The sequence below is a fragment of the Trachypithecus francoisi genome, unplaced genomic scaffold (assembly GCF_009764315.1).
Source record: "Trachypithecus francoisi isolate TF-2019V2 unplaced genomic scaffold, Tfra_2.0 Contig00269, whole genome shotgun sequence".
In the NCBI taxonomy this organism is placed as follows: Eukaryota; Metazoa; Chordata; class Mammalia; order Primates; family Cercopithecidae; genus Trachypithecus; species Trachypithecus francoisi.
Window position 1 is genome coordinate 117839 of NW_022680535.1, and position 13059 is coordinate 130897.

Consider the following 13059-nt stretch of genomic DNA (forward strand, 5'->3'; position numbering starts at 1 on the left):
TTGAGGAACTGCCATACTGTTTTCCATTATGGCTGTACCATTTTACAATTCTCAGCAATGCACAAGAGTTTCAATTTTCCATGTCTTCATCAACACTTATTTTCTGTGTGTGTGTGTGTGTTTTCTAATGATAGCTATCCTAATGAATGTAGTATGTAACTGTGGTTTTGAATTGTATTTCCCTAATTAGTGATGTTGAGCATATTTTGACGTCATTACTGGCCACTTGTTTCTCTCCTTTGTAGAAATCTTTATTCAAGTCCTTTGGTCATTTTTGAATTGGTGTGTTTTCCTTTTCTTGGTTATTGATTTGTAGAAGTCCTTTATATATTTTAGAAATTAATCTCTTATTATCATATATATGATTTGCAAATATTTTCTCCAAAAAATTGTCTCTTAAAGCTGTTGATAGTATTTTTTGATGCACAAAAACTTCTAATTTTGAAAAAGTCCAATTTATCTATGTTTTCTTTTGTTGTCTATGCCTTTGCAGTCACATCTTTTTTGTTTTATGTAACAAAACAGAGCATTTCCCTTGTGGTTTCTGTGAATACCTGTATGACTCTGAGGACTCTTCATTCTTAAAAGTAGATAAAAATACTTTCTCTTTGTCCTTTCTAATAGTTTAACTGTATAATATATTTAAATAACAATACATTTCATTTAAATAATGTATCACATTTTGGAGAGTGCTTAAAAATATTGCAATATACTAACAAGAGGGAAAAGTTTGTTAAAACCGTTTATTCCAATTTTATTTTTCAAAACCTCCAGCCTAAACACAAACATATATATATAAGCAAATTAGAAAGAAAAGTACCAAAATGTCCACACTGGTGCTCTATGAGTTGTGAGGCTTCTAGTGATTTCTGTGGTACTCTAAAAATTATCTCATTTTCCAAATTTTCTAAAATGAGCATAAATAGTATTTATTATCTGAAAACTACAAGGAATATTGCAACTACAGAAATAGAAAAGGGAAACTTAGAGTGGATGGGACTCATAACTGTGGAATCACCACACTGAGATATGAGTCTCAAAATTTGATTTTGTAAATACTGTAATGATATGTAGTACACAGGAATAAAATAAGTAAAAGGAAAAATTATCTACAAACTGACAGAATCTAGAAATAAATACAACAGTATGTAAACAGTTTTAATATCTGTGATAGTAACAAATTTTTCTTTAAATCTGAAAAATAATAGTCACTTAAAATTTTTAAAAATTGTTCAATTAATAAATGATCCAAATTAGAAATATGAACAAAATAAACCTCACCAATGATTACTATAGAGAGGAAATTTTAATTACTGCAAAGCATTCCACCCTATGAATGCCTTATCAAATAGTTTAACCATTTCTTTAATGCTGAGATTTAGATTATTTCCAATTAACTCAAAAGCATCAAGCAAATGTTATGATTTCTAAGAATAAATATAACTTTCCATTTTGGCTTTTATATATATGCATATTTCTAAAGGTTATTAAAGCCAGCATTAAGGAGAAGCAGAAAGTCAGTATTGGAACTGGGGTTATTTATAAGCCAGGCAGCTGGTTAATTGTGGTGAATTGTCTGGTATGTTTACTTGTCACGTAGTTGTATACACCATACTGGTTTTTCATAACAGGCCCTCATTCGCCCCCACTGCCATCGGACTTCCTCCTCCTCCCCTCACAGGAAATGTTTCGAGAATTTTTCAATCTAAAATCGTATAGGTTGTGAAAAATACAGACAAACATAATATAGAATATTTAAATAACTGACACACCACCTAAAGACCATCAATGCTAATTCCTGGTGTTCTTAATCTTTGAAGCGTTTGTTTATCAGCTCTTCCACCATCCAACTCTCCCCTCCCCAGATTCCCGATCTAAAATCAAAGAGATTGATTTAGGATGGGTGGGTGCCTTGTCCTCTCTCATTGTTCGACATTTTAGTTGCATTTTCTCTGAGCTCTCTGGAAAGCATAAATGTATAATATCGGTTAAAAGTTGGATGAAATGAACTAATAAACGCAATGGGATTCCAGAAAACTCCACGGGAGACGGGCTAGAGGACGAGGAGGAGGTGGATGAATCAGCCATATTAGAGAGTCTGGGAAGGTGAGCAGAGTTGAAAACTTGATAGATCTAATAATTTACTGGCTCTGGGTTTGTCAGTCACTACAGTGCAGCAAATGAGATTAGAGCAGAGTTGTGGGAGGGAAGGAGGTGACGCAGCAATCTATTTGCACCAAGAAATTTTAGGCAAGTGACAGCTGCGTAATCATATTGCGGCACCGTTTTTTTCTTGCAGCAGTAGCTGCTTGCGGAGGAGGTCTGCCCACTGCGGCTCTCTGCAGTCTCTGGCTCTCTCCTGCAGAATCGGTCAGCGCAGCCGTCGCCGCCCTCTGCACCCAGCCCAGGCCGCCACTGCTTCAATCCGATTCTCAAAACCTCAGCACCACCTTTTATCCCCGAGGCAGCCTTGATCGTCGTTCCCTCAGTCCGGACGCCACTGCTAGGTCCGACCACCGCCGCTTCTGATATTTCGGTGAGTCTTTTCCTGCAGAGGTTGGTCTCCCGATCTCTGTGGTAGCCACCTTAGGCGTGTACGGTCCTTTGAAAAAATGGCCGAGTCAGCGAACCACAAGGAGCTGTCAGAATCCAGTCAACAAGAGGCTGGTAATCAGATAATGGTGGAAGGGCCCGGGGAACACCCAGAGCGCGGTGAAGATGCCGCTGCTGGGCTTGGAGATGATGGGAAGTGCGGTGAAGAAGCCGCAGCTGGGCTCGGGGAAGAAGGGGAAAATGGTGAAGATACTGCTGCTGGGTCTGGGGAAGATGGGAAAAAAGGTGGAGATACTGATAAGGACTCAGACCCAGACCGTCCAAAAGGACTTATCGGTTATGTTTTAGATACAGACTTTGTTGAAAGTCTACCTGTGAAAGTTAAGTACCGTGTGTTAGCCCTGAAAAAGCTTCAAACTAGAGCAGCCAATTTAGAATCCAAATTCCTGAGGGAATTTCATGACATTGAAAGAAAGTTTGCTGAAATGTACCAACCCTTACTGGAAAAAAGACGTCAGATCATCAATGCAATCTATGAACCTACAGAAGAGGAATGTGAATATAAATCAGACTCTGAGGACTATGATGATGAGGAAATGTGTGATGAAGAGATGTATGGTAATGAGGAGGGTATGGTACATGAGTATGTGGATGAGGATGATGGTTATGAGGACTATTATTATGATTATGCTGTTGAGGAGGAGGAGGAGGAGGAGGAGGAAGAGGAGGAGGATGACATTGAGGCTACAGGAGAAGAGAATAAAGAAGAGGAGGATCCTAAGGGAATTCCTGATTTTGGCTGACTGTTTTAAAAAACGTTGATACACTCACTCCTTTGATTAGAATATGATGAGCCTATTCTGAAGCTCCTGACAGATATTAAAGTTAAGCTTTCAGATCCTGGCGAGCCCCTCAGTTTCACACTAGAATTTCACTTCAAACCAATGAATATTTCAAAAATGAGTTGTTGACAAAGACCTATGTGCTGAAGTCAAAGCTAGCATATTATGATCCCCATCCCTATAGGGGAACTGCGATTGAGTACTCCACAGGCTGTGAGATAGATTGGAATGAAGGAAAGAATGTCACTTTGAAAACCATCAAGAAGAAACAGAAACATCGAATCTGGGGAACAATCCGAACTGTAACTGAAGATTTTCCCAAGGATTCATTTTTCAATTTTTCTCTCCTCATGGAATCACCTCAAATGGAAGGGATGGAAATGATGATTTTTTACTTGGTCACAATTTACGTACTTACATAATTCCAAGATCAGTATTATTTTTCTCAGGTGATGCACTTGAATCTCAGCAGGAGGGGGTAGTTAGAGAAGTTAATGATGCAATTTATGACAAAATTATTTATGATAATTGGATGGCTGCAATTGAGGAAGTTAAAGCTTGTTGCAAAAACCTTGAGGCATTAGTAGAAGACATTGATCGTTAGAGCAGAGTACATATGGCCCTGAAATTAACTGCCCTAGATATAGTTACTCAAGGTATAAGAAGTCTTGTATTCTGTACTTTTCTTGTAGTGTCAGTTAAAACATACGTTTCAAAAATATAAGAAAAGTTCAAAAACTAATTAATTTGCATTTTAGTAGTAGAATGTTTTCAAGAAACGTACACTGTGGTAAATAATTTAAAACACTAGTATAGTGTTGTGTAGCTTCATCCTTCTGAAGTCTTTTTGTCATGTAGCTATTCATCTGTGGCTATGAAACTATCAGAAATGCTAAGTGAGATCAATATTTGTTTGGAAAAAAAATCTTGGGAAGCAACCCAAGGGTTTTTGCTGTTGTTTTTCTTTTTCTATTTTTGTTTACTTAGTCCTTTAGCTAGTGGATTTAATTTGTTGTGCCTGCTTCATTTTGCAATAACAATGCAGTAGAATTTAAAACTTGAATGCTTAAGAGGCCTGCATATAGATAAGAATTTCAGGCAAAACTACATTTATTGTTAATAACAGCTTGTTCATAGGCTCTTGTATTTTATGTAACTGTGATAAATAATGAAACTTAGTTATATTGAGGTTATTGTTTATCAATGAAGTGTTAGGCATAGTATTTTCAAAAGTTGCACATATTGTTCCATGTAATTGTGTAAGCCATAATTACAGTGTATGATTCTCTTTTCCTATTAAATCATTCATTGAAAGTGATCACTTTACCATTTTGAAAAGATATTTCATGTTCTTTCACTGCAAAATAAAATGAATAAAAGTTTCAGAGTGCCTCTGTTTAAAAATTGATTTATTTATTGTTGCAAAAGTAACATGTTCATTGGGGGACATTTGGGCAATACTGAAAAAATTCATTAATTAAACACAAAATCCATATACCACCCACCTACCCCAGAATAAGCACTGTTAATGTTTTGATTTATTTTCTACAATTATGTTTGTATATGTTTATACACTCATGCAGATTTACTAAGACTATACTAAAATGTGCAAAGAAAGTATATCTTTCTTAGTGTTTATAATTATGCTGTTCATAATCTCGAGTCTACCTTCACTACACAAGATTGCAGGGAAACAAAATTCTCAATTCTAATCAATCCAGTTATCTCAGTGCTATTCAATAATTTAAGCACCATTTAGAAATAACAGCCTCCTGTGTGTGTTAGATTGTATTTCATATTTCTTACCTACCCTTCCACAATGTCATCTAGGTATATATGGGATTACATTATTAATTGTGGCTGGGGTGGGAGTGGAGTGCCCTGATTCAGGATAATGGGATGTGGTTGATCAGACCCTTGTCCAGAGCTGACTTTGCCTTTGTTGCATGTGGAAACAGAGGCTATGCTTCTCCCTTTGGCAGACTCTGAAAAGGTCACATTCATACCTCTAGTACAAGAGAGAACTTCTTGGTCCCCTCCATGCCACGTGGGAACTGAGAGTAACTAGAAAATGCTAACTCTGTCTCATTATTGCTGCCTATCCACTCTTCCATCCCAGGTGGTTGGATGGATGTGATCTTGCACAAGTATAAACCAAAAGTGGACAGAAGTTCTGTCTGTGACTTATTCTTCCACTATTAAACATGCCTCCTCCTTCAGATCTTGGCCCAGAGAGGTAAGTTTATAGCAGTGCCAACTTTTCGTATTTCTGTTTCATACCCCTCTACAATCAACTGAGGAGGAAATTATGAGCTTTTTCTTTCCTTTTCCTGTCTGGACAGGACTCTCCTCTAATGTTAAATCTTCCTCCCAGAGACGGGGTAGATGTTCCCTGCTTTTCTCTGCAGTTGCAATAGTTGACAGGATATGGGGAAACAGACAACTTACTATTATAAGGAAACTTAAATCAGGAGATACTTTCAATGTATGCCTGGTAAGTACAGACTTATTTTAACACTTTTCAAGACCATTAATCTTGACCTCTGTGAAATTATTGACTCTCCCCAGTGCCCTGTCACAATCAGAGATTGGGCCACTTTTAATTGTGCCTACTGTTGTGCATTAAAAAGTCAGGGACATGGGTGTATCACTCCTGGTATTTCACAGAGGAGGCTCAGATATTTTGCAGTTTCTCCTATACCTTTCTTTTACCTTCATTAGATAGAATAGGAAAGATGCTTCTGGGTTTGCTCTGAGGGCAAGCCAGACCCCTTTGCTCTAACTGTCATGTCAGTGGCCTCTAGTCAAAGGCAAGGATATACCTATAGGTGAAGAAGTTGGGTTTGTTCTTCACTGCAGTGAGAGAGAACATACTTCAGGGAACCATGGAATGTATCAGTAAGTGGGTGTTAGAAAAAACACTGGGTTGTAAGATTTGGTGGTGGGTCCAAGGAAAACAAGGTTTACTCTAGATCAGATGATGACAGAAAATGCGGGCAATTTTATGGTTGGTAGCTCAATAAATCTTATCCATAAGGAGGGGAGACTAGAACAAGGATAGCCTGGGCAGGGTTGGGGAGGTGTTGGTATGTCGTGGGTGGCACATTGACCTTGTTTTTTTCTCTGCTTAGACAAAATTAAGTGGTCTTGCTTTGTCTCATTTTATCACAGTTCCAGAGTTACCCTATGGTTTGTATTCTATGAAATAGTTTATGTCCAATAGGAGAATAGCCTGGCCTAGCTGTGAGTGCCAGGCTAGCTTCCTAAGGTCAGGAACTATTCTTTATTTTTCTTTCTCTTTGGCCTCTTCTTAGGGTTACAATTTGAGGCTCTCATCCCTCCCACAGCTTGTTGTGGGAAGGAGGTTCATTCAATTGGTTTTAGACTAGTGTAAAGACAACTTAGGCTTTGAGGGTAGGCCACCAGCTTCAGTCCACATACCATACAGTTCTGTACTAGGGTTAAGAACCTATGTGTGACAAAAAAAATCAAGTTTTACCTTAGTTCTCTTCATATTTGTCTTTAAAAAATGAATCACTATATGGTCCTGGAGAAGTCATAGAGGTGGCTGTTGGGCCTTGGTAGAATTTTGGTATTCCTAGGGAATACACTGAAATACAAATATACAATAAAATTCCATTTTGGGATACGTGATAACTTATAGGTCAGAATGATTAGTCTTTGAAGCCAGGTTGCCTGGATTCAAATCCCAATTCTGCAACCTGCTAGTTGGGTGACTTTGTGCAAGTTACTTTATGTATCTCTGTTTTCATATCTGTCAAAATGTAATAATTGTGCATGTACCTCATAAAATTATTATGAAGAATTAACTAGTTTTGTGCTTAGAAATATGCTTGGCACATAAATGCTATACAGTTGTATGTATTTTGTTATTTTTATAACTAAGTTTGTATCTATAAAATACTCAAAATTGGTATACAGTAAAGGTAGAGTAAATTCTTTTTTGGGAGGGGGACACTGGAGTGCAGTGGTGTGATCATGGCTCACTACAGCCTCGACCTTCCAAGCCCAAGCAATCCTTGCACCTCAGCCTCCTGAGTAGCTAGGACCACAGGCACACACCATTTGGAAGTCAGATATGTATAAATACATGTCTGTACATGTACACAAGACGTGGAGCATATAAAGTGAATATTACTGGTTCTGACACCTACTGAGCAATTTCATGTCACTACTAGTGTAGGTTTATTTGGAAGAAAAAGTAGATAATGTGTTAATTATCTAATAGTAGTTCACAGTCTCTGTAAAATAGAGAACCTGTTAATTTAAACCTTATACAAAAGGTTCTGTACCCCAATTTGAATGTATCTCTTGGCCATGAGAAAAAAAGCTATCCTACCAGTTTTATTTGATTAGTACTGAAATAAAAATTTTACAAAGCAACTTGACGAAAATGGTAAAGGTAACTGTACATTTCTATTAAATTTTATATTCCACCCTTAACTACTAGTAGGCTCTTTTTTTTTTTTTTTTTTTTTTTTTTTGATGGAGTTTCACTCTTGTTGCCCAGGCTGGAGTGCAAATGGTGCAATCTCAGCTCACTGCAACCTTCGCCTCCCGGATTTAAGTGATTCTCCTGCCTCAACCTACTGAGTAGCTGGAATTACAGGCATGCACCACCATGCCTCACTAATTTTTGTATTTTTAGTAGAGATGGGGTTTCACCATGTTGGCCAGGCTGGTCTTGAACGCTTGAACTCAGGTGATCTGCCTGCCTCGGCCTCCAGAGTCCTTGGATTACAGGTGTAAGCTACCATGCCTGGCCGGCTCTCTCTCTCTCACACACACATACACTCAAGCACAAACACACGCATGCACACACAGACACACAGGACAATATGATCCAGAGCGAGAGAAGTTTGTAGAGAGTTTCCCAACAGGTGGAATCAATATCAGTGATGCTTTGTCACTTAATATTTCTCCATCAGTTTTCAAAGTGAAAAGAGGTAATAAAAAGTGATATTCTGTATGCGTATGCATGCTCGCATCTGTGCACGTATGTCCATATTTCACTGAAGAATGTACTGGCACTAAGTAGAAATAATATTTAGATAATAATCTTTGTTGTCCAAAATATCACCTAGAATTTGTCAGCAATCTTATGAATAAGGGAAGACTGAATGATTTGTAATGAGTTCTCTTCTCCACTATGATGATGCAATTTTTATTTTATAGCTTAGAGGAATGGAAAAGCTTTTCCTTGCCAAGACTCATGTCATCCAATCCAAAGCATTTACGTTTCATGTTCAAGCATTAAAGTTGCATATTCTTACTATAACATGGTGTTTGTAGAACATTTCAGCATTACGTTCTCAGTGGAGTGAGTTTGGACAGGGGTGCTTATCTGCATTCTTCAGATGAGAAATCTGAGATGTAGGCATTGTAACTTGCCAATATCATCCAACTAGTAAAGGAGAACTCAGCTCTGATCTTACTGCTTGTGGTCTTTTCACCATACTATGCTGCCTTCTGTGAAACTGAATGATGCTACTAGTTTGCTTAATATTTAAAACTCCCTCTATGCTTATTAAAACTGTGCAAGGCCAGGCGTGGTGGCTCATGCCTGTAATCCCAGCACTTTGGGAGGCCGAGGCGAGTGGATCATCTGAGGTCGGGAGTTCGAGACCAGCTTGACCAACATGAAGAAACTCCATCTCTACTAAAAATACAAAAATTAGCCAGGCGTGGTGGTGCATGCCTGTAATCCTAGCTACTCGGGAGGCTGAGGCAGGAGAATCGCTTGAAACCAGGAGGTGGAAGCTGCAGTGAGCCGAGATTGTGCCATTGCACTCCTGCCTGGGCAACAAGAGTGAAACTCCATCTCAAAAAAAGAAAAAAAACACTACTCAAAACTAGCACAGGAATGGATATTAACTTATACTCCTTTGTCAGGTTTATTATCTCATAGACTTAGAACTTTTAACAGCCTAGCTGAAGCTTTTTAAGAAAACATCCCAATACAGCTTAAAATGTGAAAACCTTACAGGAATTGATTAAATCTCATTTTGTCTAAGATATTCTATAGCATAGACTTTGCTAATGTGGCCTATTTTTTCTCACATAATCATAGATTTAATTTAAATTACTCGCCTTTTTAAAATGTTAATTTTTTTTCTGGATGATTGTCTCTCTGTGAAACTTGTATATTATGTGACCTGGAACAAACTAATAAATCCCATTTTTCAGCAGTTTCCTCATCTGTACAAGGGAGATAATTAGTAGTGCCTATATATATGTTATGTGATTGTTTTGATGATTTGTTGTAATAATGACTGTCAAGCACAATGCCTGGTACTTAGTAATCCCTAAAACATTAAGTGATTATGACTGTAATTACCATAATCAATTCTTAGGATTGTTATGAGGATAAAATTATAATATGATGTGATACATAGTAGGAATTTAATAAATTATGGCTACTCTTTTATAGGTTTATACCTCTGAAGTGATCACAAACAGAAAGGAATGTGAGATGATTGCCACTTTATGTTTTTTAATTTTTTATTTGAAATAATTATAGACTCAGCAGGAGATGAAAAAATGGGACATAGAATCCCATTAGCTTTTTTTTTTTTTTTGAGACGGAGTCTGGCTGTGTCGCCCAGGCTGGAGCACAGTGGCGCGATCTCGGCTCACTGCAAGCTCCACCTCCCGGGTTCATGCCATTCTCCCGCCTCAGCCTCCGAGTAGCTGGGACTACAGGCACCCGCCACCACGCCCGGCTAATTTTTTGTATTTTTAGTAGAGACGGGGTTTCACCGTGTTAGCCAAGATGGTCTCCATCTCCTGACCTCGTCAACCGCCTGCCTCGGCCTCCCAAAGTGCTAGGATTACAAGCTTGAGCCACCACGCCCGGCCGAATCCCATTAGCTTTGTAAGTTTATGCTTTCTGACAAATTTTGAAAATTTTCAGCCTTTTTTTCATTTAATTATATTTGCTATTCAACTTTCTTTTTGGAACTCTGATGACATAAATGTTAGATCTTTAGTTATTGTCACAGCTGTTATGATTCTTTTAGTTCTTTCAGTCTGTTTTCCTTTGTTGTTCAATTAGGACAATCTATTTATCTGTTTTCAAGTTCACCGATTCTGTCCCGCCATATACATTTTCCTGTGGAACCAATCCAGTGAAATTTTTGTGTTAGTTATTTTATCTTTTTCAGTTTTGTAATTTTCATTTTGTTTATTTTTACAACTTCTATGTCTTTGCTGAGATGTTATATTATTCATATGTTTCAAGAGTGTTCATAATCGCTTGTTGAAGCATCTAATGATGTCTGCTTTAAAATTCTAGTCAGATAATTCCAACAGCTGAGTCATCTTGGTGTTGGCATCTGTTGATTGTCTTTGCTCATTCAAGATGTGGTTTTCTGATATTTCACATGATGAGTTATATTCATTATATCCTGGACATTTTGAGTATTGTTATGAGACACTGGATCCCATTTAAATTTTATATTTTAGCAAGAAGTCACCCAGTTTAGGTTTAGTGTCTCTGTATTGGTTTACTTGTTTTTGACGACCTTGATGATTTTAAAGAGAAGTAGTCAGGCCCTTCATAGAATGTCCCTCAATTCAGATTTGTCTAATGTTTGTCTCATAGAGCAGGTTTACGTGTTTTTGGAAGATTACAGAGATGACATGTCTTCCGCATCATGTCATATTGAGGAAAAATCTGTCAATATGACATAACTGATTATGTTAACTTTGATCACCTAATTGAGGTCGTGTTTGCCAATTCTCTCCACTGTAAAGTTACATTCATCCCCACCTCCACTTTCCATAATGTTACTCTTTAGGAGCCTGTTACCAAATGTAATCTATACTTAAGGGGTAAGGATTTGTGCTACATCTCCTAGAAGGGTGTCCACATAAATTAGTTGAAATTATAATTTACAGAAAATTGTCTCTTTTTCACTGTTTATTTATCTAAGCATTTTTTTTAAAATATCAGGATGGACACATGGGTATGTATTTTGTGATTTGAGTTATTTCTTTTTTACACAAAGTATTTCAGCTTTGGCCATTGGTAGGAGCTCTTTTAGTTTTTTCCTTGCATCCTTAGGTATATCCTTATTTGTGTGTGTATGTGTGTGTGTGTGTGTGTCTGTGTCTGTGTATCTGTGTGTGTGTATGTGTTACCCACGTTTTTACTTTCTGGCAGTACAAGATGCTTCAGGCTCACCTTGTATATTCTCTATCCCAGTCCTAGAATCAGACATCTGCCCAAGGAGCCCTTGTTCCTTTTACTGGAGAATGGTATCAGAAACCAACTACTATTTATTATTCTTATACAATAATTATAAAATATGTAATAATATTTAATATTTTAGGCTGAGTAATAGTTAATTATATAAACCATAATTTGCTTATCTATTAATCAATGGATGGACATTTGGGTTTTCTCCCCACCTTTTACCTATTGTGAATAATGCTGCTACAATCATGGGTGTACAACCATCTGAGCTCTGCTTTGAAATTTTGAGGCATATATCCAGCAGTGGAATTGCTGAATCATGTAATAAATCTTTTTAACTTTTTGAGGAACTGCTGTACTGCTTTCTACTGAGGCTGCACCATTTCACATTTCCATCAGTAAATTACAAGGCTTCCAATTTCTTTATATCCTTGACAATACATGTCATTTTCTGCTTTTAATGGCCATTGTAATGGTTATAAAGTTGTTTTTCACTGTAGTTTTTGTTCAGTTTTTCAGACTTATTGGTAACGCTGAGAATGTTTTCATGTGCTTCTTGCTAATTTGTGTATCATCTTTGGAGAAATGTCTGTTCAAGTCCTTTACCTCTTTCTATTTTAGAAAATTTTTCCTTGTTGATGATGAATTGTAGGAATTCTTTTTATGTTCTGAATACTAATTCCTTATCACATATATGATTTCAAATACACCCATACCTGGAAGATATTTTGGGTTCAGTTTCAGACCACTGCAGTAAAGCAAGTCATACAATTTATTTTTTGGTTTCCCAGTGAATATGAACTATGTTTACAATACACTATGATCTATTAAATGTGCAATAACATATATCTAAAAAACAATGTACATACCTCAATTAAAAATACTTTATTGCTAAAAAAATGCTAACAATCACCTGAGCCTTCAGCAAGTTAATTTGGTGGTGAAGGGTGTTACCTTAATGTTGATGGCTGATGACTGATCAAGGTGGTGATTTCCAAAGGTTGGTGTGCCTGTCACAATATCTTAAAATAAGACAATGGTGAAGTTTGCTCCATCAGTTGACATTTCCTTTCATGAAAGATTTCTCCATAGTATGTCATGATATTTGATAGCATTTTACCTTCAGAACTTCTTTCAAAATTACAATTCTCTTCAACCCTGCTGCTGCTTTATCAACTAAATTTATGTAACATTCTAAATTCTTTGTTGTCATTGCCACAATTTTCACAGTGTCTTCACCAGGAGTAGATTCCATCTCAGAAACCACATTTTTTGTTCACCCATCAGAAGCCACTTCTCATTCAAGTATTTATCTCGCAATTTCAGCAATTCAGACACATCTTCAAGTTCCACTTCTAATTCGCGTTCTCTTGTGACTTTCACCACATCTGTGGTGACTTTCTCCTTTAAAATCTTGAAACCCTCAAAGTCATTCATGAGGACTGG

General features: G+C 37.2%; 1 protein-coding gene across 1 annotated transcript; it reads left to right on the forward strand.

The window, feature by feature from the left end:
• Window positions 1–2204: 2204 nt before the first annotated feature.
• LOC117082988 (nucleosome assembly protein 1-like 2) lies at window positions 2205–4799 on the forward strand. The gene is given in 5 exon segments (XM_033210106.1): window positions 2205–3342; window positions 3345–3396; window positions 3398–3495; window positions 3498–3728; window positions 3731–4799. Coding segments are annotated over 5 exon segments (1380 nt in total). The 5' UTR covers window positions 2205–2612; the 3' UTR covers window positions 4000–4799.
• The last annotated feature ends 8260 nt before the right edge of the window (window positions 4800–13059 follow it).